Source organism: Lampetra fluviatilis, chromosome 12 (genome assembly GCF_964198595.1).
Source record: "Lampetra fluviatilis chromosome 12, kcLamFluv1.1, whole genome shotgun sequence".
NCBI classification, from domain to species: domain Eukaryota; kingdom Metazoa; phylum Chordata; class Hyperoartia; order Petromyzontiformes; family Petromyzontidae; genus Lampetra; species Lampetra fluviatilis.
The window spans coordinates 13,375,595-13,403,301 of NC_136286.1; the positions used below are offsets into that span (position 1 = coordinate 13,375,595).

The 27,707-nt window shown below is 45.2% G+C and overlaps 1 protein-coding gene across 8 annotated transcripts in view; it reads right to left on the reverse strand.

Moving 5' to 3' along the window:
• Nucleotides 1-27,707, reverse strand: part of PROM1 (prominin 1) — a 58,292-nt gene that overhangs the window by 24,664 nt on the left and 5,921 nt on the right. For all 8 annotated transcript variants that reach the window (XM_078861695.1, XM_078861694.1, XM_078861701.1 and 5 more), the window contains exons 2-11: nt 21,632-22,091; nt 14,653-14,711; nt 10,870-11,075; nt 9,398-9,518; nt 8,614-8,677; nt 6,340-6,429; nt 4,305-4,513; nt 3,355-3,429; nt 3,117-3,180; nt 628-787 (exon numbers count right to left, since the gene is read on the reverse strand). In XM_078861695.1, the coding sequence (XP_078717821.1) occupies nt 628-787; nt 3,117-3,180; nt 3,355-3,429; nt 4,305-4,513; nt 6,340-6,429; nt 8,614-8,677; nt 9,398-9,518; nt 10,870-11,075; nt 14,653-14,711; nt 21,632-21,863 (1,280 nt within the window). In that variant the 5' untranslated portion in view covers nt 21,864-22,091. The remainder of the gene's footprint in view (nt 1-627; nt 788-3,116; nt 3,181-3,354; nt 3,430-4,304; nt 4,514-6,339; nt 6,430-8,613; nt 8,678-9,397; nt 9,519-10,869; nt 11,076-14,652; nt 14,712-21,631; nt 22,092-27,707) is intronic.

The following is a 27,707-nucleotide window of genomic DNA, read 5'->3' on the forward strand; positions in this document are numbered from 1 at the left end:
AATTGCATTTCCTACGTTGAAGGAAGTTCTAAAAATTACATCTTAAAAGTTCCAGTCACAAATGGCTTCACGAACGGCACCGGCAAGTGTGGCAGTCGTAGTCATCAAGCAACGCCTTCAATGCCGTTATAGAAGGTTGGGTCGGAATGTTGAGGCGAGTGACCAAATTAATTTCAAAATTGATGTGCACCTCCATTGAACTCACCGCTCCTTCTCAAGGAGGATGTGTCCACCGAGCGCTCTCAAAGGCGAGCCTTTGACTGTTTCTACACCCGACAACAACGTTTTCATCTCTCATTTCTTATAGACAGCTTCCCCATTTGTGCACGAACACGGAATTATTATTGCCACATTGCTTACTTTGCAATTTTGATGGTTTGATTTGTAACATGAATAAAACTCACAAATAAATAAACAATTCGCCCAGATACTCACGCAGTATTTGTCTTTGTGGTCATTAGTGATACGTATACAAGCATGCTCAGCATTTCCACTCCTGTAAAACGGTGTGGGCTTTACGCTGTGCACTAGAGAGAGTCGTGCCACGGCAAGCAGACCCGCGGAATAGCCGAGACGTCACGTCACACCCGACAGCGCTTCACTCCGACCGTGCGGCGCTGCGCTTGCCTGTAGAAGTCGTACTGGTCGACCGTGGGCAGGTGCTTGTGCACCAGCGCCTGCCCCATGTCCAGGTACTGGGTGCCGTTGTTCACTATGAGCTGAATGGGCAGCTGCTTCGCCGTCGTCTTGATGCTAGCGCCCACGTTGTCCAGCAGATCCTTCACGCCTGCTCGCACGCACGCACGCACGCACGCACAGGCCGGCAATGAGCACTGGCAGTGCGGCACCGCCAGTTTGCTAGAAGTTGTGGGGCCATGTTACAGACATGACCAACCACCTTAGAAGCAGAACTCCAATCTCGCGTCTCCACGTATACATTAATATTTTAGCCCATCGCCTCGTGGATTTCCAGAACAATATGCCGATGGACTAAAACATTTCTTTTCAAATACAGAATGGAGTTCTGCTCATATATATGTTTTAACCCATAATGCACCACAACATTGCATAATGACTTTGAAGACTAACACAATACTCTCATTTTTAATGTGAACGTCTATGTATAAATGGAGTGATTTATACAATTTACATACTAACAATAAAGAGGTAATAAAAATGGTTCCCAAATCACTGTGATGCTGCTAAATCAATCCAATACATTTTAATAATTAACAATTAACTCACAAGCACGTAGAAGAAAATACGTGTCGTCATTGTTTAGAATAAAGCTAAATTATTTTCAATTTAAAAAGTAAAATTGTCCTTTTTTGTGTGTGGAGGTATATGTCAAAAAGCACAACATGGTGACCGGACTTCATCTATCAGCAATCCTCGGGAATTTAGGCACAGGAAATAGAGGCCTCTTGTGCATTTCAAATGTGAAAGTCATTAAGATGATTGCACCGTAAGTAACTATTCATTCATGTCACCTCTAGAGCCCAGTAACAATGAGAAGCAATTGTGGAAAAGAGTGGCAAAAAATAGTTTCGCAACTCAATAACAAAACAGTGTTTTGGTCACTCATTAAAAACCTGCTAACGCTGTGGAAAAATGAATTGATGAAGAAGCAACTATATTGAGGTTTCATTCTAAAAGTCCCACACAGCCAAATGCTTAGAATTGACAAAGTGGCTTCATGTGTTAATGTTTAAGGGATATCTTCTGCAAACCCTTTTTTTTTATTTTCAGCAGAGAATGTATCTAGAATAATTTATGCAATCAAAAATCTGTTTAAATATACATATTCGTTATTGGAATCCAGTTTAAATTCACTATCTTAGACCAAGTCTGACAAAAGCCGATAAACTTTTTATTTCACAAAATGTTGATCTATTTAAGAGTGGATTGAAATGTCCTCAAGCCCGAATCATCTCCACTCATGGTTTGCCAACTTCAACTCGCAGGGCTGCAGTCCGTTTCTACATTTCCATGCTCACAAATCATCTCCGGCCACGTACACTTTCAATGCCAATCAACGGATGCTATGCCCTGCATTGCATCTGCCTATGAGCAGAAGGAAACAACGTGGACCGAGCAATAGCCTTGAGGACCGGTGACCGAGATAACGGGCTGCCACCAAATTAGTCCTCACATTCATTCCGTGAGTTTACAAAACCTCACCGCATCCAATTTAAACGGACGCACACCTTGATGAGCCCTCGAAAGCCCATGTACCGTAGTCATATATCTGTTATGAACCGTAGTCATATATCTGTTATGAATCTGGAAATCAACTACCTCGTGATTGTCAAAAATATTCATTACTTGGGTAATTTCTCAATTATTTCCTTTCACTCCAGCACTAATAACCATAAATGCCTGGCATACATTATTCGTAAATGCTCTGCTGATGCATGCAAAGCACCCATTAGAAAATGTAAATCTACAGCACATGGGGCCGATGGGGCATTTCTTGTGATAAAGTGTACGTAATGTGTTGGGGTTAATTCTGCGTTTTCTTGTTCAGTGTTAAGTCCAGTTAAATTATAGAGCAATATGCTACATGCTATACAGCCAACTCTCAATTGTCCAGAGTGATGGATGGACTAGATTCACTAATAACACTGATAGTGCAATACTTCAATACTTGCCACCATGTTTGCGGTCACGTGGCCGATGGGCCGTGGATAACAAGCTGCTCTAATGAAACCTGTCAACTCGTAACGAAGATATTCTATTTGTGTTTTCTCAAGCACGGCTAATCCGCACCCGGGATTATCCACCCGTGGACTATCCAGAGCTAACTGTACTCAAATCTGGAGCCAATTTGAAACGCATTAATAGTGAGGCACTTAAAAAGCAGACCCTTGGCTATTCCGTTCAAATTCATGAAACCACAAGATGCTGCTATGCATGCTGTGTTTACTGCACTTACGCAACTTCCCTGAAAGGACAATGTTTAATGATCCAGGCAAAAGCAATCCGAACAAAGAAATGTTTGCATTACACAGAGCAGTTGTCAACTCGAGGAATTCCATGCTCATCAATAATGTGTGAACAAGTTTGAGAAAACCAGCTGCGTGTTATTAGACTTCATCGCCGCTTTGTTATCTTACCTGCAGCAATGTTCCTCGTTTGCTGTGTGATGATTTCAGGCGTGTCATTAAAAGTTGCGTAGCCCTGCGCAGGGGGAAAAATTACCACCAAAAATTAAACATTGACGTAGTAAATTTACGATTTATTTTGCGTGTCACCAATACTCTTAACCTGTACATACGATGATGAACCCGATAAGTCTCAGACATATTACGACAACTTGTGCATTGCAAGATCTAAAAAAAAAACTGAACATACCTTGTCAACCATTGCTGTAATGTTGGTGTCTAGCAGTCTGTTCACCTGCTCCAATTCCCGGGACACGTCGTGCAGCTGCACAGGAAGGCAAACACCACCATCAGCTCTGCGCACTGTCAAACTAAACCAAACCCGGTCCTTTTCATGTTCAGTAAACCTGTTCTTCAGTGCTCATTGTACTTACATTGTTTCTAAGCTCATGCATTAATTAAACATTTACAGCGGTTAAGCTCCGTCTTTTTTATCTGGAAGAACACAATTTCAAGTAATCTACATGCACACACGGTAGAGACGGTCGGCCTCTTGTGTTTAGTGTTATGCGAGGGCAGTTAAGGCTGCCATGGAAAGACAACATCCAGCCTCATTTCATAGAAGCTCCTCATTTTAGCTTGAGTTATTGACTAAGGGGAGGGAAGTTGGTTACAGTTGCATCTTATGCGTATATCTAAGGCTTTACACCCAGGAGGTTTGCGTTTGATTCAGAGGCATGGCAAATCACAGACAAGCAGGAAGGCAGCCAGAACCAGCGCCAACAATTGCCCAAGCTCTATGGCTCTATATGAGGATGTTTGACCATCTCCATTGAGTACTTATACAGGAAACCAGAGCCCTCGGAGACAATTCACATGTACGGATGGAGGGGGGTAACACTCAATCCCCGTACAGATGGAATACAGATGAAAATGAGCCCACTTGCTGTACTGCCGCGCCCTGGCAAAACAAGGAGATGGCGACCTCGCAGCCCAGCAGATTTGAGAGTTTCCCGAACGTGCTTGTGATCCACCAACCCTCGCTGTGGATTAGAGGCCGCGCGAGGAGCCACCAGGGCACTCGGGGCACAGCACACGCAGCGCTGGCGCTCACCAGCTTGCTGTCCTTCCCCTGCACCTTCGATTATCGCGGTCGGCTACGTACGGTGCGACAGAAGTGCGACGTACACACACACGTACCAAGCTGAAGTCGGCGTGGATATCCAGCACGACGAGCTGCCCCGACATGGCGGCGCACTGCTGTGCCCTCTGGCACATGGGGTCATTGAGGGTCGCGTTAAGGCTGTTGCGCACGGTCGTCAAGTTCCTCTGCAGCCTCTCGGTGCCGTCGCGCAGCACCGAGAGCGACGTGTTGACGTCCAGCAGCGCCTGGCGCGTCGCCGACATCACTGCCCGTTCGAGGATGGGGGGGGGGGAGAGTGTCAGCAAGCAAGCGATCGTCGTTGCGGTCATCGCCATTGGTCACGTGGTCGACCTTTGTCATCTCCTCGGCGGATTAACGGTGTGATTTTCTCACAGCCAAATGCGCTTTGGAAACGGGTAAAGACGGCCGCTTAAATTTCACACGATTGGCATTTTTGCGAGAACACAATGTTATTTTGCGAAATGCAAAACGTCCGTTACGTTCGATGTGCACTAATTAATATACTCCATCATTAGACTTGTCTTATCAAAATGGTATTCGGAAAACAATGTACATACAGGCAGGCCTCGCTTAGTCCTCAAGATGCGTTCCTGTAGAAGTGGGGTCTGGTTGGCTGAGAGTGTGCGTCGCTCTCATTGGCTGAGTCAATGATGGGGGCTGCTCCGTGTTCACTCGAAAGCACTTTGTAGACATTTTAGTTTTTAATGTTCTTCTTTTTCTTAGTAAAAACTTTCTCCAGGACAAAGGGCACCGTAACGAATGTGTTCTCTGTGGGGTCGCGCTAAGCGTGGTCTGCCTGTATACTTAAACTACAAAACGGCACCAAGAGTGGGCATCATTTCAATTGCAATGGGCATCTTCAGCTACACCACCAGATGCAAGTTTGTTACAGTGCGGACATTTCAAACAGCAAATCGTTTTCTGGAAACATTGGCCAAGATTTCACTACAGGGAATTCATAATGCTATGACAAGCAATCGGGAAAAATAAGGTATAAACTACACGCATCAACGCACTTTGTGAAACTAATTGGAACGCTGCTATGCAGCCAACGGACTACTAATGGCAGCTGCACTCGAATTGCGGCTTTAATTTCCACGTTGAATGGAAGTGTACCAAACAAAATAACATTTATTCGGGACAGACACAAAGGGTCACTCAAGTGTTGCGTTACCTTTGGTGATTTTCCCCCCAGTGACTTTGGAACAAAGCGAAATAGGGACACAAATGTTTCCAAAGATCAATGGTACAGTAGCAAAGCAAAGCAGTGTTGTTAGTGAATGCATTTCAGCAGCCAAAATCAACAGAAATAGCAAACGGAAAACCAAAGCAGGTAATCAGATCCACGATTACACATTAAATTAGAGTTTAGCTCAAGCAACACAGAGAAGGAATGGAATGAAAAACAATGACATCAGATTTCTAAAACGCAAATATCATCAAGTGCAAACAGTTTGTCGAGGAGAAGGACACGCATCTTATTTAAGATTCCAAAATATGTACAATAATTTTACATGTAACATAACAATTTCTCATCGGTGGAGTTTGACTTCTATCGCGGGTAAATATAATTGATTTAATTTGAACTTTAATTGTAAATTACTGAAAACAAATTAATAAAGGTGCCCAGTTCGGGGGGGGGGGGGGGGCTGAGCCCCCCCATGCCCTCACCCCAGCGATTTCTTCCTGAACACAGTTTCCATCGCATTTAATGGGAACCTGGGGCGGGGGTTGTGAGGCTTCTGGGGCTGGCCCCGCACCACCAAGTGTCCCTTGTGCCCCCCGCCAGCGTTCCCTCTCCTCTGCTGTCCACCACTCGTATTTTGCACCTCACCCCCCAACGCAACAGCTCTACTGCCCCCCCCCCCCCCACCACCACTGGAGCTGGGCATGATTGGAACCTAAAATGTGAACGTTTATATTTTTATTTTATAAAACGGTTTCACTCCATTGCCTTTGCTCTCGCGTAGCTGTGTGCGATGTACATATGCACTGCGTCGAACTTCGTCCGCACTGCACGCAGCCAACCGTGCTCGTCGCCGGTGATCAAGGTGCCGTGTGGACACTGACCGTTGGCCATCTGTAGGGCAGCCTGCAGCGCGGGATAAACCTTCGTGCCCAGCCGGCTCTGGATCCTCTGGCCCAGCAATGGTCCCACCTCTGCAAACGTCCGAACCGGCACGGATCGAATCGAGATGTAAAGCAACTGCGAACGCCATGCCCCCGAACACTTACTGACTTGCGTGGCAATCTGAGGCCAAAAAGCAATTAGTCACACTGTGAAGCAAAACTGCAACGTTAATAGCATTAACACTGGATAAAGCATTTTAAAGACCAAAATATATTTATCATCAGATGTAAGTTCACATTTAGGATGGATTTTTTGGGGGGGATTGTGCTAATAAAAAAAACATACGTGAAGCCCTTGCCACAGACCTTTCAAAACACCAACCGAATGTTCTTAAAATAGACGCTTTTCCTGTTTTCCTCTGTATGTTTGCACTCCATCACACAGGACCCAGCAGATGAGCATAGATTAGAAACGAACCGCTAGGGGCACAAAGCACACCCACTCAAGGGCTGCCTGGCCACCTGGCCACACAAACATCTCTTATCTCACTTTATATTTACATGACCTGGTAGCAGCCACACCACCCTTGGCATGCCTCACCACCATTATCACTATCGTGCTCTAAGCAGCTCCTGATAGAATCAGGCCCTTGTGAGGCCAACAAGCGACGGGATATCCATTCCACGTGCACTGGAGCAAGTGCTACAACGCAACCAAGTTAAAGTGTTTATTTTATATTCATAATTGACTTTTGGGTTAGGCCACGTAATAATCTGGTCAAATTTCTGTCGTACCAACGGACACAGCCAAACACATTAAATTGTCGCGTGTACATTTTTTTCCTGCTCATTGCGACTATTTTTTCATATTAAACCATGAATTGTATTTAAATCAGACTAATATTAAAGGCAAGGTTTCAGTACGAAGTTCTTATAGCGCACATATCGGGAACAGTCACGCGGACAAATGACCTCACGTACATGTTCCATGTACCATAACTTGTAGGCCTTGGCAAGAGTGAACGGTGAACAATATATTTTGTTTGTCGGAAAATACACGAATTTTGCATCCTGTATGTTGCATACAAATACCAGTGGCGTCTGTGCTGAAGTAAATAGGCATTTACTGGAAAACAGGAAGGCAAACGGCGCGATAGCTTGTGCCCACAATTCGGCCGGGCTGCTACTCCTCCTCTATCCCACCTGTTTCTATTCACTCATGGCATGCCGCTCGCCTGTACAAAATATACCAGTGATATGTGTCTTTGGAAAGATATGTTGGCACAATGTTGAATACATAATCACTGGCTGAAGAAACACACTTTTTTTTTAAACATGAAACCACGTATGCCCAAACTCTATGTGTCCCCCCCCTCCCCTCGGGTTTCAAATTCTAGCAATTACCAGGTGCGTGGTGCACAATGTGTACCCATTTCATTGAACGTTTGAACGAATAACGGTAGTATGGACACCGACGTTATCGGCTCAGGGGAGCGAGGCCGCACGTGCAATTGAGCGTGACACACAGACACCGTCTTGCCGCGCCTCCACGACCGCTGGGGGGACGAGCCGGCTCGGTCGTCCGCACACTGGTCCAGCACCAACAACAGGCCTCGGCCACGGTTCCTACGGCAGCCCTGACCAGGCCGAGCCGACGTCAAGCGGGCGGTGGCCTCACGGGTCTCCCCTTCCTGAACGGGGACCGTGGCGGCTTTACCAAAACCACCCTCGCAGCCGGTCACGGTGTCACATCCGGATATCAACCCGGAGCCGGTGATGACCACCACTTAGTTCAGCTTCCAGCAGGAACGTATGAGCATGACAGCGACATTAGTTGGGGTAATCGTCCTAATGTAGCCTGTGTTGAAACGCGATTTGCAATAGTCGTTCCACCGATCGCTTCCCAGAAGGCCGTGGAGTGTAGAAAAGGGCAGTGGGGGGAGGGGGCGTGGAGCCTGATGGTCAGAGTTCCCCGCAGCCTCGTGGCTCACGAGTGTGGGGACACGGACAGGGGCCATGCCGCTGATGTTGTGCCCCGTTGCCAGCGGTCATGGAAACAAAGCATTAGTCCCAACGGGGTCCGCACCGGAATATAACTAAAAGATATGATGACTGTGAAATGCTGCCTTAATAGAAATGACATTATTACCTGGCACTGCCGGTAATGCCAAGAGTTGCGATTACAAGTACTTACTAGGATTCAAAAAGTTAAACATTTACAGATACATAAAACCCCAAAACGTACAAACAACAACCCTAAATATTTACACTCACGGTCGAGATCGGAAACCGCCCTGTCCTTCGTGATGTTGTACTTTTCAACGATGTAGTCGATTTGCTAAAGACAAAGAAAAAAACACACTCAAGTCAGTCACCTGTTCAAAAACCACGCTTTTATATGCGAAGTCACAGCCACAAAACGAGTTGCACTGTAGACTAATTTGGAGTTGGAAACCCCCTTTCGTTTAAATTTCACGAAAAGTGGAATTCTACAAATTAGCCGCAATGCTCATCTGCAATTTGCACAAAGCCCCCTAATGAGAACCACTGCAGCGTGCACACCACATGGGCGACGTGCAAATGAGCTGTTTATTATTGGCAGGGCTCTTGGTGGTAAGGAGACAACACCGGCCATGTGCTTCTAATTAGGTCCAACTCACGCCGGTAATGAAAGCAAAACGAGCCGCGTCATTGCCGCATCATTGCCGCATCATTGCAGCGCAGCGGCTGACTTTGCTGCGGTGCAAATTGTGACCCGCAGGAAAAAAAGCCTAAACTTTAAATCTGGCCTCCCTATTAACCTTTCTATGTATGTGCTATGGAGAAGGGCCATTACTCAAAGCAAAATATATTTTGCACTTTTCATATTAATTCAGTGGCATTGATGAATGCGTCGACTTGTTGTTGTTGTTTGTTTTGTGTGCCACTGCGAATGCGGTATCGGCAAATCATTTGCTAAACTTTAATCTACATCCACAGGTGCGTAAGGCGCGTGGTTTTCGGTAACATTTAACGGAGGAAACCGCGCGGACGTGAGGCTGGGGCAGCTGCGGCTTACACCGGGCGTCGTGTTGAGCAGGGTCCGGACGTCCTTGAAGTTGCTCGACAGCAGGGTCTCCGACTGCCGGACGGTGTTGGTCACGTTGTGGTTGGCCACGTAGGCACACACAATGCCCGCCCTGCACGGAGACGCACGAAGGGAAAGCAAAAACATGTTTGAATTACCACAGAGAACACACAAATACCGCTGGCTTAACTCATGTTTTTGGTAAAATACTAATATTTCATCACTCTTGGGTAGAAAAATGTACAAGTCGCCACAATTTTCTACCGAATCGACTGCTTTTCCCAATGGTAAAAAAAACACACAGTTGAAGCTCATCCATTCCATAACACCAGATGCTATGGTGCGAGCGACTGCAGCTTCATGGGACAGCACGAAACCTTTCAATATTTATTCTACACAAGTGACCTGTGCCCTAAAAGTAAGATCAGATCATACGCTACCCTATACCGTAGACAACGAAAAGGCCGGCAATTACAGTCACATGATTCGCTCACTCATATGGAAATGTCTTGAGACTCCGAAATGCTCTCCAGTGTATATAAATGTTGTTGTTATTAAATACATGTATTTATAAGATAACGCCATCAATCTACTCCTTGTATGTTAACTGCATTACAGCTAGTTCAGTGCCTAGTTCAGTAACCAGAAAATTTGGGTCACTACAAAACAATCATGCACGTGCCTCCTACACTCGTGAGTGACTACTTCTCTTTTGTACCTTACATATTCACACCCTCCCTCTGCCAATGTAATACGAGGATTTTGACCCAGCTGTTGTGAAAACGAAAGTGGCAGCCACCCACAGTGAACAATCGACAGCAGCCCCGCCGCCAGGCTGTCCCTGTGCAGAACGCGTCCGTCTCAAATCCCTCCCCACAAGTTTCACAATGTTGTCCTCTGCTTTTAAACACGCTCCGCAAAACAAGCCGCACGATATCGTGCACAATACCGAGCGAGGACCAAAAACACCGACGTCAGTGCCGTTTCTACAATGCTTATGTAAGGCGTGGTATTATATAAAAACTAATTATGAAAATGGGCCGAGTTTTCAAGTTTGCGATTTCAGGTGTGAGCAATTAATTAAATGAGGAATACATGCCTAGCGTGCAATTATTTAATTGGCAATTATTATTACGCCATGCACAAACGTGGGGGTCCTAACATTTCACCCCTAATGAGATCAAGGACACTTTGGCAAACACTCATTGCGCGATGGGACGGCAAAAACACTGCCGCCGCCTTCACTGCTGCCGCCGCCACCGACAAGCGAGCAAGCGAGCAAGCGGCCGCCACCAGCGAATAAGCGGCCGCCACTGCTACCGGCAGGCGAGCAACCGCCACCGCCACCGGGGAGCAAGCGGCCGCCACTGCTACCGGCAAGCGGGCAACCGCGACCGCCACCGGGTAGCGAGCGAGCGAGCGGCCGCTGCGACAAGAGGTGTCGGCGGGACGAGACGACGTACGCGATGACGAGCGTGACGAGGAAGAGCGTGGCGCCGAAGCAGCTGCGCTTGCAGTCGGCGTTCTTCCGCTGCCTCTGGTGCATCTCTCCGCCGCAGTTCCCGCAGCAGCGGCACATGCACAGGCAGCAGCCCACCAGCGGGAGCAGCAGCAGGAAGGCGACGCCCAATGCCGCGCACACGATGAAGCCGAGCTCATAGTAGATGATCTGAGGGCAACGGTTGGGTCCGGTGAAAGCACAACGTGAGCGCGCACGGCCACATCACCGACCCATCCACGCCGAATTGAACCGCCACACTTGCAGGTTACGACACTTAATAATGAGGTGCAACACGCTGCACAGCATTCACCATAGAGATAGAACTCAGAGGTATGAGGAACCACAGACAAGCGGGAAGGCAGCCACAGGTTTGGCCAGCACCAACCAATGCCCAAGCTCTGAGATCCTCTATCAACATTTCGTGCGATCCACCAACCCTCGCCTCCACAGTGCTGGTGTACAGGCGTGCGCCTTGTTCCCAACGCACTGCTCCAGTTTGGAATTCCCTCTCAATGTCTCTCCTCGCCTCAAGCTCTTGTTCACTTGCTTTTTTAAGCGTGCTCATTTAAAAAAAAAGTGATAACTATTATCTATTACAATTTTCAGGCCACTTCAAGCCGGGTAACTCAGCAACTGTGTTTAAAATATTTAAAAACACAATATCAGCCATCACCTCTCACACAAACGCACGCTTACTCCGACAATGCCACTCTTGTTTCACCAGACAAACCGTTGTGGGTCGTCAACATTTTTACCAGGGTCACGCGCACAGCCAGCGTGTGTGTAATATTCTGGGAATTGGGTGGCTTTGTTACGTGGAAGCCTACCGGAGTACAGCATAAAAAGCTTGGACATCTGTTGGCGAGGTTTAGTGAAATGCCAAGGCGTTAAAATTGGAAATGTGCCGTCGTGATGTGATAAAACGAGTGAATATGCGATGAAAATTAACGCCAGACTAGCTCTTGGCAGGCGTCACTAATGGCGCGGAGAGATGGCCAGCATATTCTTTTTTTAAACATTAATCCTTTGAAATACTCTTCCAAGTGATATTTTAATATCTTCTTCGACAGTTTGGACCAGTATACCACTCTGAATGGCCAACTTGTTGCCAGTTACATTCATCTGTTATACATCCAGACAGGTTTGCCAAAAAAAAAAAAGCATCACAATGGAGTCAGCATACTGGGTGAGCATACCTACAGGACAGACAGAAAGACTTATTTTTACAAGCATTTAACACACAGTTCACTCTGAAATACCCATCAAATACCGATGCGTATTACATACATGAAAAGCACACAATTGCAAGACCACTAATGAATGGACAGTGGCTATTTTAAAATATTCACTCCTGGCTCATGAACGCAGACAAAATCTTTTCTGTTCTTAAACATTTCAACCGAGTTAGATTTGCAATGGGCAGTGCCCAAGCCTGAGTAACAGATCGCGCCAGGTCGCACAATGCTGTGTGCGTGTCATGAATCCTTGTTGGGAATCAAGACTTAGCATCGCACATGGTAGTATCAGATGTAATGGGGCTCATTACTATGTGCGAACGTCTTATTTAGAATCTGATAACATCAAGACATAATAGTATCGGGTATACCCAGCTTACAATGACAAGGAGTTTTTTTGTCCAAACTAAGTCACAGCGAGTCCATTCAAAAACGTATTCGTATTAACTGCTCGGAGTGAAAAAATATCCGAGACACTCATGGTAATAGTGCTGTCACTGTTATAACAGCGAGACCAGCACTGACGTTTGGAAATCTGAATTGATAAACAGCTTTAGTCAATAGGGACCTTCTGAAGTTGACTCTCTGTTGGCGGTTCGCTGGCAAGTTTTATGTCATTCAACAAAACTTACCCGACCCGGGAGAACACCACTGGAAAGAGGCCAAATCTTAAGAGAGCCGTCATACGGTTAAACTTACGATACATTGGGGACAGAAATAAATGGTGCCGCGTTATAGGATTCATACATAATGGCGGGACTGTCTCCTTGCTGTGGTTTTAGGCCCACGTTGAAAAAAAGGAGCATCAGTGCCTTACTTTAAATAAAACGGGGTTTATTACCAGGGCAGCTCAAAACTAATGAGCACATGCAATGCTGTTTCACAGATACACATACCTCAACATGCATAATCTATTAGGCATGTTTTCCCTGTGGCTGCGGAGACCTTATACCCTGACCCGAGTCTAAGACCGTAAATTATCTCTTTGCCGTTATGGCTGTGATACGAATAAACTTGCCTCTGGATGTATTTTTTAAAAGTCCACCAACATTCTGGTCACGTAGATACACACACATAGACAAATAATCCCCCACAAGACCTGAAGTCACGTGCTATTTGCAAGCACACAGAGGTTCATATATGTATGTTGAACTTCTTTCGCACCATACATAGCCAACCGTGCTAATCGGAGGTGTGGGTGAAGGAAAATAAACTAAACAGAAAATCACGTGAGGATTTTGATTTGCCAGCAATCAAACAGCCCCCATCTCCCCATATAGACCATCTTGGACATTTCAGTAAGCGAGCACTTATTAGGCAAAAAGGGCAGTCTAAAGGAAACATGTGGCCAGTACAGTACTATGAAAAGCTGGCCACCTTTGTCTCACAATAATAATTTCAGTTTTCAATTCCTTCCGGAATTGTGCAACATCGTCAAGAATCGAACTAGCAGTGTTGGAATTAGTGCAATGCTCTATCCACTATTCCCATGCGCCTTCATATTTGCCTTTGCCAGCAAACTCACATACATAAAGATCCCCCTTATAGCCATGCAGACATTTGAGGCAAGTGAAGGCCGCCACTGAGCACGAAGGGGGTGGTGTTTACTACACACTGCGCCAGGTACTCATTTAAGGTGGAGTCGACCAAGGGGAGGCCCAGGACCAGTTCAGATCATCACCACTGATGTTGGCCATGATTGGCAATTAAAGTCGGGTAGCCGGATTCAGAGCTAACCACTACGTTGCTGTTCCCCACAAACATGTACCATACACTTATAACACATAACAGAAAACCTTCACGGCAAAAATTGCTTAACGTTCCATTTTTCCTGGGCAAAATGGCATCGGGCAAGACATTCAGCCACATCAGACGTGACCATGAAAACACAAAAAACATGGCAAGGAGCGGCGGTTAGGGAGCGCGGCGCGTTCCTGCAAGGTCGAGATCGGCCACTGCAAAACCTCGTGTCAGCCGCCATCACAGTCTTCAAACCGGTGGCTATAACCAACCTAGATACATGGGGGGGGGGGCGGGGGGCTAAAATGCTGCAGAAAGCCGGCACACAGCAGCAGCAAGCGTGCTGGATCTTCACGCGTGGCGCGCGGCGAAACCAGAGAGCGGCCGCGCATAGCTACGCTAAAATCGACGCGAATGAGAAATGAAAAGCGGCGGTGGAGTTACCTTGAGCATCAAGACTACTCTCTCAGCCTGAGGTGCCATGCACGTGGCGAATGAGGCATGCAGCGTGGAACAACAACAACAACAAACACGTCCATCGTGAGGCAATCAAGCACAGAGCAACAGGTGAAATGAAGTACTGAGTTCATTTAATTCGCGCAACTTGCCATTACAAAATGAACTTCCGACGATAACAATGCAGCGGCAAAGACAGTGATTCGCGGGAAACACTTAGGTTGTGAAAGTGATGCACGGCGACACAAATGAGTGGCTCGTGATTGCAGAGCAGACACAAGCGCAAGTGAAAATTATGAACCGTGCAAACTAACCTGGTGATAGTCCTTGTTTACGACTCCAAAACCTTGCTTCAAAGCTTTGGCGAGTAACTCTGCAAGAGAGAAATGCCGCAAAAAAATGTAAACATCACAATCTCTTTGAATAAAAACAAATTCATGGATTGTTCCCGGTAAACGCTTTCAAAGGTGTGCATCACGTAATTTTTGCTTTGATATACACGCACATATTCTACGCAACCATAGAGCATGTAAAGTGCCGTGTGAAATATTTCTAAACCAAAATCTAACGCGAGCGTAGAAACTTTAGCACAAATTTGTGGTGAACGTAAACTGTGCCGAAACTTGTTCTGGAGCAGCGGTTTTCTGCATGTGGCAAGGTCACCACGTGGGGTTACACGAAACATCTCCAGGGGGTACGCGAGACAATTCAGAATCAGAATATTTATTTCTAATGGAGGAATCCGATGAGCTACAAAGCTCTTTTTCACAGATGTCCAGTAGGGGCACGAGGTCAGAACGTTACAACAAAAACACGACAGGAGGGCAAATATACGAGAGATAAACAAATCAATGAAAATATATACAAATAACAGGTAAAGCCCACTGAGCTATTAGTTTATTTTTCAGAAATGACCTGGGCACAATGGACCGCTCAACGAAGTGGCTTATCACGTGTAAATGTACAGCAGCAAAATAATCTAAATCATCTAAACGCATGTTTCTAAATGTGGAGTGAAAAAGCAGAGGACCTGGAGAAAAAAATCCACCCTAGCACAGGGAAAACATGAAAACTCCAAATATACTCCAAATATCAACGTGTCAAGGTCGAATCCACAACCTCCGTCGTACCACGTGAGCGAGTTAATCTCTCGCCACCACGGCACCACGTACACTTACCTGTTCTATGATTTGGCAAACCCGTGTACTTGGGACACCCCGGTCACCCACTGTTCTACTAACTCATGCTCTCTCCCTCTCGTTAATCACAATTATTTTCCAAATACACGAAGTAAATTCTTCAAGTCTGTTCCAAAATATGATTAACATTCCACATCCAGTGAAGCTCAGTGGTAGCCCTCTGCTTCTGGGTGATAACTCGGCTTAGAATATACAAAGTGATTTTTGTATGTGTTCTTAAACTGTCAATATATATCGTTCGTTATATTCTGTTATTTAGCTTAAACTAAATGTGTTAGTTGCTAATGATGTGTAAATGTAATTAAAATGCAGACTTTTTTTCTTTTTGACCAAAGGCCAGCCTATATGCTGGTATGGGCATGTGGCCAGTTGACAGGTCTGGTAGGCGGTAAACGAGCAGGCCCACGAACCCACAAAAACAATAATGAGAACAATGTGGAACCTTGTAAACTGCTGCATAGCGTCCAAAACCAAATGCAGAGGGCACTGCTCTGAAATTAAAAAGCATTAATCAAGCAGCTGCAACATTTTATAATAATCTCCTAAAATGTTTTGTATGACCACTTAGCACTGACTCAAAGTGCAGTGATATACGTTAATGACACAATACACACTTCCAGTTTAACAGTTTCACATAAATGTGTCTCGTTAGAATGACAACGCGAGCATTAACAGAAGTGACATTGTGCAGTAAACGTCCGACAGGATTAACGCAATTTAATAATTTGTATTTGTACGCGTGGCTCAGCACAGCAGGTGACAGAGGTTTACCCACTGATCTATTTGGCCAGATTACCCAAAAAATCATTATCAAATATTTCATTGCACACTAAGCTCTCGCATGCCACCTGCGAAAAGCTTCCGTGAAAGTAGGTCACCGCACTACACAACGCGAGGGATTTACAGGCCTGGCAGCCGCACAGCAAACTGGGCTCCCAAACACTTCCCGAATATCGTGAACATAAAACAGCGGGGGGAGGGAACGCATCCAGACTCGCTAACAATCCTCTCGCTATGTTTCTGTTTTTGATCTGCAATACGTAAATCACCTCTGTATTAAGACACATTTCACCTAAACTAATTTTGTCATACAGACATAAATACGTTCACTCACTGGTGCAACCAGAACAGAAATGTACAAATAGTTTATAGAGAATTGTAATTTTCAAATAATACGGCAATTTACAGACCCCTAGCAATTTGCTGCGGGACGATGGCCTCAACGTGCGGTGACAGTGGTAGGAGGTATTTGACCATACTTCACTACGCCGGTCTGCGCAGGTTGGTGACATGGTATAAATGACTGGATCAGGTCAAATATAATTGGCCACTGATGTTGGCCGTGGTGGGGAATCTAACTCAGGTCACCGGCTTCAGGGAAGTGCTCAGACTCACGGTGCCACTGCCTCCCACACACTACAGTCTTACCATTGCCATGAATGTACAGGATAGATGTCAATGTAAGTAATGAAGCTGCTCATCAGTAATAGGCAATAATATAAATAGGTAAAAAAACAAGAAATTGCTCAATGTTATTTCAGATAATAAACAATTACGTTTGATGGCAGCGTTCATCGTGGTGGTGTGATGGAGCAGCTGTTAGCGCAGTGTGCTTTGAACCCGGCGAACCCCTAAGTTCGATTCCGAGCCACGACTTATCATATCAGTGGCGAGTGACATCTGAACCAATTCTGGGCCCCTTCCTTCACCAACCCACACTGGCCAGCGCCAGACCCCGACAACTCACACAGCATGGAGAGGCTGTCATACAACCGCACAGTGACAAAGAGCTGTACATTTTTTATTACTATTTTAACTTATCAACCCAATAAACAAAACAAGGTGATCTTTTTTATACATTAGATTTAAAGCAAAACTTGAGAAATTAAGCGTGTTACCTTGAGTGTTCAATTATTTCTGCATATAAAAAATAAATTGTTTTCATATTTAAACAATCAACCTTTATCTGCAGGACGCAAAACCCAATGTTATGACCCGCACAAGGGCACACTCAACGTTTTGAACAGGAGTGCACTCTTTATAAAATATGCAGCTGCTCCAGATTAAAACGGAAATATTCCGTGAACCGAGGTCAAAAACACCAATCTCGTGCATCGTCCGTGGAGCTGTCAGAACCGGAAGCACAATTTGACCGCCATTCGATTTTAAAAGAGCGACAAATCCCGTAGTGTGCACTGCACGCATGCAGAACACTGCAATGTAATCTTCACGCATTTACTGTATGCAGCAAGCGACAAGGACGTCCGTTGTACCTAAACGGCCTAATTAAAATGACTGATCACAGTTTCCACCGCTAACAAAAAGACTACGCGGCTATTTCCTCGCACAGCGGTGTCCACAGCAGCGGTGTCCAGCTCTGCTTTTGGTATTACACAAAGGGCTCACACGCATTAACTTCTAAGCATTATGGTTCACTCATGGAAATGTATTCTGTTAAAAAAAATACTCAGCACACGTTTAAATATTTTTGCGTTTTAAATGAAAAGAAAACGAGATGCATTTTGGAACGAAGCACGGAACATTGTACCGTATTGCATATCATTTAAATAGTGCTTGTTATATAGTACTTGTTTTTATAAGGACATTCTACGGAGTCTTAAGACTCTTTCACAAATCTCCTGAAATAGGGATGCGTAGCCAACGTATTTTTAACGAGCACTCATGCAATTTTAATGACACTGGTCTTTGTGGAGTTGACACACTTTTCATATTCGGGCCATACCATGTGCTATTAAGAAGGGCCACTGACTGAAACATCACCTATATTATACTACTTTTCCTTTCAAGGCAATGTTGTTAACGAATATGTTCAAGTTTTCACACTCGAGCATCTTCACCATTGTTTCACGACGACAATATGCACACACAGCGAGGTTTTACATGTTTGATTTGAAACGACCAAAAAACGTGAGACAAACATGCCCACTCATTCACACATCCACATGCTATGATGAGAACGCGTCTCAGTCGCACTGCGATTCTCGCGCAGGGCTATACATTTCAACCATTCACTGACAGATCCTCTGGTGTACACATGCCATCCTCAATCTTACGTCTCGAGATCACATCAGTGAGCCAGTTAAAAACACACTGCATGTCCGACAAGACTTTTCACCATTTCACCGCAAAAGGGCTGTTGACGATTTGCAAAATAATTCACTTCTCCCCAGTTGTTTGGTTCATCGCTGAGCTAAAGTGGCAAAGTGGGATGGCTGATAGGTCAGAGGACTCTTCACGCTCGCAAGGAAGAGTGACAGTGTCGTAAAGAGTGAATTGTCATTTTAAGCCACGGGCATATGTATGTTGATACATCATCATGGCACTGACACAATCAGTAGCATACATCATTTAAATGGATATGCTGATGTGTTCTTCATTCTCACTGCTGAAATACATGGCAATATTTTAAACTTCAACAACTATTTATGTAAATTTTAATAGTTCCATGTATTTCTAATCAAGTTTACTATTCATAATACTATTTCTTTTTAGTGCCTTTTGTACCACAAGGTTCAGGGACAATTCACACACGTTAAGATAAAACCAACATTTACAGAGACAAACTTTGTAAAAACACGAAAAAATGTAAAAAGGAAAAATGAACAAAACAGTAATATAATCACAAGAAGCTAAAATAAAATAAGACGTCTACATTTGAGAAATAGATCTTAGTCGTTGACTTAAAAGGTGAAACCTGACGCAAACAGGCAGAGTGTTCCACAGTCACAGAGCCTGGACACAAAAAACGCCACCTGTGAACGTGATTTTTATTGATAGGCCCTTTAGTTTTAATCATGAAAATCTACAGCTTTTTTTTTCATTTAATAACTGCACTGCATTAAAATGTACATATAAAATACATATTTGCGGTGTTGGCTGACAAAGGCAACTGTTACAAAACCAATATCGTGAGATGTAAACGGTAATTGACAACTAAAAAAGTAAGCAAAACTCAAACTATTTTTAAGGACAATTTAAGGTGCGGGCAAATTCGCGAAAATCACCGTACAATGACGTTTGAATATGACAATGTAAAAAAAAAGCAGCAGCAACAAGGTCAATGGCGTGTTGAAAACAGTGACATTCCCATCGCATGCCGTGGATATTAATGGCCACTAAATTATCAACGACGGGGCATCCGAGCACCGTTTTGGACTGGTCTTGTAATTAGCCAGAGTGGCTGCTCAGGCTGTCTTAGCCTCCTAATAAATCGGTTTAAAAATCAACAGAAATCCTGTTCCGAAAATCCCAGCCACTCGGCAACAGAACTTGTTTTGTCCAGCATCACAATCACGCACTTGTTGCGCTGCCCTTTCGCAGTTGCGATGGAAGCGGCTCATATTGCACGCCCTTCGCCGGCGTATGAATGGTACCACGGAGAGCCGTGCCCATTGACGTGCTCACGGCAATTGTAGGACGTGTACTCGCAAAAATCTCAACTAGCCAGCTGGCAGGCAGTTACTTCTGCCGCTTATCGAAATGAAACCCACTGCATAAATAAAATAAATGGAAAACGATTAATTAACTGTAAATGCGGATAGGTTTTGCATAAACGATGTGATTTGAAATTGGGCAACCAAAGGAAACACCATTGTGAAGCCTGAATATAAACAGCAGAGCAGGTGAAAACAGGATGCACAAGACTGCCAATGGAGTTTGTGATGTTAGGCAGGCAGGCAGACCCAATGCCCACACAACACAGGCCGTGCGCGACCGTAAACTCGTGAATTCCAACGGTCCACTGGACATATTTACAGGCTACGCGTAAGAAGCGTGCAGCTCTTTACACAACAACATGGAGGGGGGGAAAAACAATTATTAAAATTAAGAGGACAGATGCCTCCTACCAACAGCACTCGGCAGAGGCTCAAGATTAAGGCCATCAAGTGAATTAACTTCAGTCTAATGCTCAAGCCTGTGACATGTTGCTATGGAGAGAAATCCTATCGTTGATATTTTATAATCTGCCACAGCCAGCAGAGCAGTCCAATCCAATCCTGAGCCAGGCCTCCGTCATATGTAGTACAATGCCGAGGCCACCAATATATGTGCTCTGATGGATTGTGTTCAGTCAAAAGAAGCTCAACATACATACATATTCATTCAGAGCAAAAAAAAGGCACATATGGAGAAAAAATGTTATTGTTACAAATATATAAAACTATTGACACTTACAAAAATGGGAACAGGTGAGAGAATATATGGATGAACTAAAACGTGAAATATCCAAATTATTCTTAATGTAAACAAGTTAATTAGTGCACAGTAAATGTATAGACCACCAAGGAGTGAAAGGGCAAAATCATCTAAGGATGGAAATGCACACACAGATCAGGGCATGGCCAAGTGGAAAAGATAAAAATCCAGGCTAGTGGGGATATATGGATTTCAGCTTACAGAGGAGAAAACATGAAAGGCACCTATCCAATACTGATAAATAATTGGATATAATAATCCTCAGATGTAAAGCATGTAAAAATAGGATAACGTTATTGCATTATTTTTCAGAGTCAACTTTTCTTTCAAATGTCAAAAACATGGAGAAAGCGATGACACCCCACGAGCATGTCAAGCAAAACACACATGTCTCAAACATGTCTCCTATCGCGCCTTCAGACCCAAATGACCGTTGGGTGGTGCTCACCTCCGTTGGCAGGCTTGAGGAGGAGCTACCAGATCTGGAAATTCCACATTTCCATGCATAGGGTCGTTCTCTCTCTCTCGAGCTAAACCACCGCCGACTTCAGGCAAGAAAGTATTTGTTTTATTGGGCCCAGTTAGTCGATCGGCAGGTCGCGTGTTGTGCGGTGAGGTGTGGGTGCTGAAACCTATGCCAAGACTTTTGGCCGTTATGGAAGAGTCGACCAAAATATCTTCTACAGGAACCCTCTAAAGTTCGCTCAAGTAGAGGCCTTTCCGCCAGCAGTGGCGTGAGCAGGTTATTACGGGGCTGCACATTTACCCTTTAAAATCTACGGAAAGGATGACCTGATAAGATATTGGCTAAACGTATATAAACCGCATATATACACCAACACTTCAACATAGTCACAAAATCTCACAAAGCACTCACCGTGAGGAAATGAATTCGGCTGAACGAGGTCCAGAAACTTGTGCACCATCAAGAAGAGCGTTCCGATGGCGCCGGCGTCGTAGTTCGTGTCGGTCACGTACGTGGCCGTAGGAACTTGCCCGTAGTCCAGCGTGGTGGACGGCACGCCCGACTGACCTCCCGCCAAGCTCGCCAGGAGGACGAGCGCCAGCAGGAAAAACACCGCCGGGAAAGCCATCATGCCACCGGCCATCTTCGCTGTGGGAAGGCTGCGAACGCTAACGCACAAGGGAGTGGTGCGCCACCATCGTCTTCCGCGCGAAAGCTTCGCACACCGTGCCAGCGAACACGGTCCCAACAACGCTCACATCCAGATTCTCGTTCTCATCGTACGATCAGATGAATGGTACGCATACGTTCACATGGCCGTGGCACCTCCCGTAGTCCTGTGGGGTAGCGGGAGTGTTTATATCTGTGACATCTGGAAAGACAAGATCAAAAATTAAGAGGGTATTTTAAACACACACTTTAAACACTTTTACAGGAACGCACATACGCAAAAAGCCGGCTGCCATATACCAGTTCACCGAATAAATAATCTGCAGCTGCACTTAAGAGGAAATCACACCGGGTTATCTGAAAGGTTCACACAGCCAATTACAAGGCACTGGTTGGTTGCACGAATTTTTCCAATCAAATCAGCCACACGGTAATTTAAAGGTTCGCCGATGTTTTAAAATCGTAATACGTTTCGCTTGTTTGGATTGCCATTTGGCTCGCTGGAGGCGCAATTGAAACAAGTATTTTCTATCGCAACGAAAATGTTATTGGCCACTCAAATGAACGCCTTTTATATACAGTAAAAATACGAGTAAAACACGTTTCATGGTTAATTATATTGCAACGAAAGACTACAAATCTATATTTGCCTAGATTTTATTTTAATAAGACTGCATTCTATTTTCACAGTTAAAACATAACGGTAACATTTAAAGGGCAAAAAGTACATCTGAGATTTGCAACGAAAAATAATCAGATGCTCCGACACGTTTTATCAGTATTTACAAGAACATCTGCAATTACTTTATCCCATTAGCTGGGGCCGTGCGGCAAAGGAGATGTTGCATCTTAGCGGTGTAGTCCCAGATAAAGGATAAGAAATTAAGAAAGTTAATTGCTCGTATTGCCTTATAATTACGATTTTAATAGTGTTTGAGATGATGTACGACACCAATACATCCAAATCCTGCGTTAAACGTTTCTTTTTTTTATCGTAAACAATAACCACCGGCTTTAAAAAATAGTAAAGCCAACACCGCACACGAGTAAAAAAGAATAAACGCATGACCATGCACATACTTCTCCACTGATGACTTCAAATGACAGCACACAACTGCGATGAATACAAATTCAGCTGAATGCACAATCGAGTGCCTTTGAAACATTTGCCACTGGCTCGTCTAACAAAGTTTGCTTTGGTACATTATATTATGCCCGTTCACGCTGCTATTATGAGTGACCCCGAGCTCTGGCTTAGCACCTCCCGAGTTGTCGAACTTTGCGTCCGATTTGTGATGCATGCACGCGCCTGAATTTGCGTTTATTATTCTTATCATTATTATATCATGCAGGTTGCTAGTTATAATAATAATAAAATATTCATTTATATTCAAACTTGACTACTTGCTTGCATCAGCAGTAGTCACAACACTGTCATGGCTTGTTGTTTGTTACAGGTGAAAGTAAAATGTTTTGTCTCATCGCCTTATAGACCATGTACGTTCAGTCAAAGGTCACTGTCAGACAATGTCACAGCCAATCTTGAAACGCTGCCTATTCATCGACGCAATATAACCTGCATAACGCCTAAAGATACACGTGCAATGTGATGAAAAAAAATGAAATTAAATGTGGTTTTGTACCACTGACAAATGTATGTTTAAGTTCCTGATGTCATGAAAAAATGTATCTATAACATAACACAAAGCAAGCACGTTTGGCTTTGTTTAAATGTGAAAGCAATGACATTTATTTGCTCTCGTGGAATATTCTTCGTGATCACCTATTCGTTGGTTGGGCATAGGTAATACTGAAAGAAAATTACTTACTGCAAGGGTTAAAGCACTAGCAAAGGCCCCCATGGGGAGAAATTTTAAGTAATATTTAATTGCAGAATTTGTCAAATTCTCATCAGCATGCCTAATCCACAAACACTCCAAGTACCATCAAGATTGCAGCAGGCTGGGCTGGCAATTTCCACCCCCCCCCCTCCTCAAATCAAATGATTTTCTGTGCAGTGAGTCATTTATTAAAGTCAACATTTTAGCCAATAAGCCTTCATCAAAATCTGTCAAGTTGAGCGATTACTTTTCCTCCTTAGTTGTGTTTATGTTCCAACAACAACACCCTGTGAAGCTTGAGCAGTGCGGGCTGCCCTCCGCCGAGACACATATTATTATTATCATGCCAGGCACTATCCGTGTCCCCCAGGTGCCTAGAGGACAGGTCAGGGTCGAGCTGCAGGGTACATTGCCAGGCTCCAGAGAGCTGAATACACAGATCCAGCAGGCACTGCAGATGCACCTAGAACGTCCTAAGAGGAAGGAATAAAAAGGCCAGAGGCAAGCCAATTGTCGTGCCACCAAGACCAAGTGGGCATGGAAAGAAGCCAGTTCATCTCCCTCCTCTTCTTCCTCATCGTCATCAACCTCCTCCCGTCCCTCAGTGGAGAACTCGACAAAGGAGGGGGAGTGATTTTCTCCTTCATCCGAGTCGGATGAAACGTTCCCGAGGGAATTCCCCCAGAGAGACCGCAGAGAACTAAGGAGGAGAGTTATGTCAACCCTGCAGTTGGAGTTTTAGAAGCGGAATCAATTACCAATTAGCTCGACGCCCCGCTCACCACATCGACCTTAAAAAATATTTCTTTGAGATGGCAACACTAATCCCCAACAGGATGTTGCAAACATTTCAGGCCCGCAGTGCAATATTCCTAGAACTGCCGCTGATAACATCACTGCCTCATATACAACGCCACGACGGCAGTGCGCACAGCTTCACATTTACTGCCCGGAGTGCACAAGTGGCAACGCGCCGAGACTTTGTCTTGAGCTCGTTATTGTAATTGGACTGGGCGGAAAGTCGAAATTATTCAATTCAGCCAACGCGGGCGGGAAGGGAAGCTGTGGAAATAGCTGAGACATAAAAGATTTGTTTTCAACATTGGCCTCCCGCCATCGTGAACGGCAGGCCCTTGGGTGCAGATTGGGGCGAGAGATAATTTAGAGATAATTGACTTCAAATTTATAACATTTAATCATATCTAACAGTTGTTAAAATGCATCGTGGCCAAACATATTGAACACAAATGGAGACTTCCGCTTCGAAAGGGATGGTGCAATCCAAATAAATGCTCAGTTTTTTCATAAATTCCATCCAACAAAATGCAAATTAAAATACAGCTATCGAACTCAATAAGACAACAATTAAAAAGGTGCCACTTGTTGTAAAGACAGAATGCTTGTATAGGCTGTCCCTGATTAAACAAAGGTCACTAAATCGAGGACTACACAGGCGGCGTGCAGTGGTATTAAACTGTGCATTTGTTGAATTAAAAATAGAAGAACAAATGACAACACGAACATTCGTGTGGGATTTGGGCACTGACACCAGTAAACAGATGTGATATTCATGGGAACCTTTCCGATGTTGATATGCATGGGCTCTGGATCATTTGGACAAAAAAAATATTGTCCACACAGTGTAAGCATATGTGCACCTATAGACACGACTAAAAGTACCTACTCTTTGCCATTGTATAATTGTATAAGATATGCTGCATATAAGCAGTGTACTTGCAAGCTACGTAGTAAGCAACTTTATTTTTTGTGCAAGCCTCTACTTTTTATCAGCCACAACATTAGAAAGGGCCAACTACACAAAGACAAAGATCCCCCACGTAGCCTGTACAGACTGTTGGGGAAAGTGCTGTTAGCGAGCTGGTACGGCACACGAGAGGGTGGTGCGGACAGCACCACGCCCGGCCGCCTTTGTCTCCCCAGTGGTGAACTTTGCACTCTTCACCATGTACTCATTCGACCTGCTCGCCACCGATGTTGGCCGTGAGTGGGAATTGAACTCGGGTCAATGGGTTCGTAACAACGCGATCCCAGTCGGACTCCCACTCGAGATGAAACACGCAATTATCTACAACCAAGGTGATACTCCCACAAACTGTACGCTCCACTGGGGGGAGGAGAGGGGTATTCATCTCCCCAATGAGCAGTGTGTGTGTGTGGACGCGGTACCAGGCGCAGAGACAATGCATTATCTTACCTTGCATTTTCCATATAGCAACGCGGCTAACGATTGTGCACCTTTATACAATATATACACAAGCATCTTCCCAAGCAGACTGATAACTTCAGGTTTGATCTTTTTGGGCAGTTTCTCAAGGCATTGTGTTTCTCTGTGCGTTGGATATTATTCCTGGGTATTTTGTGCCACCAGACACTCCACCCCCTCAGCTCACCATTGGTTATGGAGTGGAGAATTTCCCATACCTGGGCAGCGTGCTTTTGACCAGCTCCGGTTTGAAAAGAGAGATCTCACTACGAATCAATCGGGCGGCATTATCTTTTCATCGGCTGCGCAATGATGTCTGGAAGCTACCTGGTCTGTCGCTCCGCACGAAGCTTCGGGTCTTCTCGGCCAGTAATGTCCTCCCTTCTCTACGCTTGTGAAACGTGGGCCCCTCTAATATAACATCTTTGCCGGTTAGAAACATTCAGGCTGGCATGCCTATAATCCATCCTGGGTTTAACCAGGCTGGATTGTGTGATGAGCTCACAAATCCTTGAAAGATCTGGACACATTCCCATCAGTGAGCTCCTCCGACAGGCAAGGCTGCATTGGCTGGGTCATTAAGCCCGCATGCCTAGCCACCGCATGCCCAAATAGCTTCTGTTTGGCTGCATAGAGGGGGTTAAACGGGCATGACTTGGGCAGAAGAAGAGATGGACTGATGCAATACGGGAGGATGCGGAGCGGAGTGAACTTGGCCTCTATGGAGGAGGCTCGTGAAGGACGCTACTGGGAAGTTGGAGGCAGTCGCCCTCCAGCAACAACGGAGGGCAGAGGAGCGATGCTCACAACAACAAGTGGAGCGCCGGGCGGCTAAAATTCATCAAGTTGGCACAGTATGGGGTACAGCTGGTGCATGTACCGGTCATCTCAGTCAGCCAACCCATGGCACCTGGGTTTGTCCCGAGAACTCCTGTCAGCGAGCACGTGGCCTCAAAGTGCACCTGGCCTGACACAGATGCCGTGGTGACATCACCGTCACTTAGTGGCAAATGGCGGGTATTGGTATTGGTTGGATATTATAGAAAAACATCTCCAGTGCTATATGTCAAATGTAGAGTGCAGTGATAGAACAGTGGTTAACGTGCTGCACTATGAACACGGCCACCCGAGTTCGATGCCCATCCATGGCCACCCGACATCCACGGCTAGCGTTAGTGGCAGTCGACATACGAACTGGTCCTTAGCAACGCTCCTCCGGACATCTGTCACCAACCTACAATGCCCAGCATTGTGAAATAGGGTTAAACCTTGAATGTCACCGCGCGGGGAGGCGTTCATCCAGCAGTCGATTAATGAAGGCCTCTCATGCAGTACGTGCACGTATGGCGTATACTGCAAGTGCGTATATTTGTACACACAGAATGCCCCGTGAAGTGCTGCTGTGCCGTCAGGGCAGCGAATAAGAGACCAATGTGTTACAGGTAAACAATGCACCACGCACGAATTGTTCTCCACAACACAACAACAAGAAACCCCCTCTTCCCATGCCTCCATCTAACCTATACAATCCTATATCCTCATCCTTCACTCTGTCCCCCCCCATTAGCCAAAACCCCATTATCCTCCTTGTGTCTGTATCATCCATTACTACCTCGCATAGGTGGGACAAAGTCATTGTTATGCAAGTCCAAGTCGAGTCGCAAGTCATCAAATTCATGACTCGAGTCTGACTCGAGTCCAAGTCACATGACTCGAGTCCACATCTCATAGGTGGGACAAAGTCATTGTTATG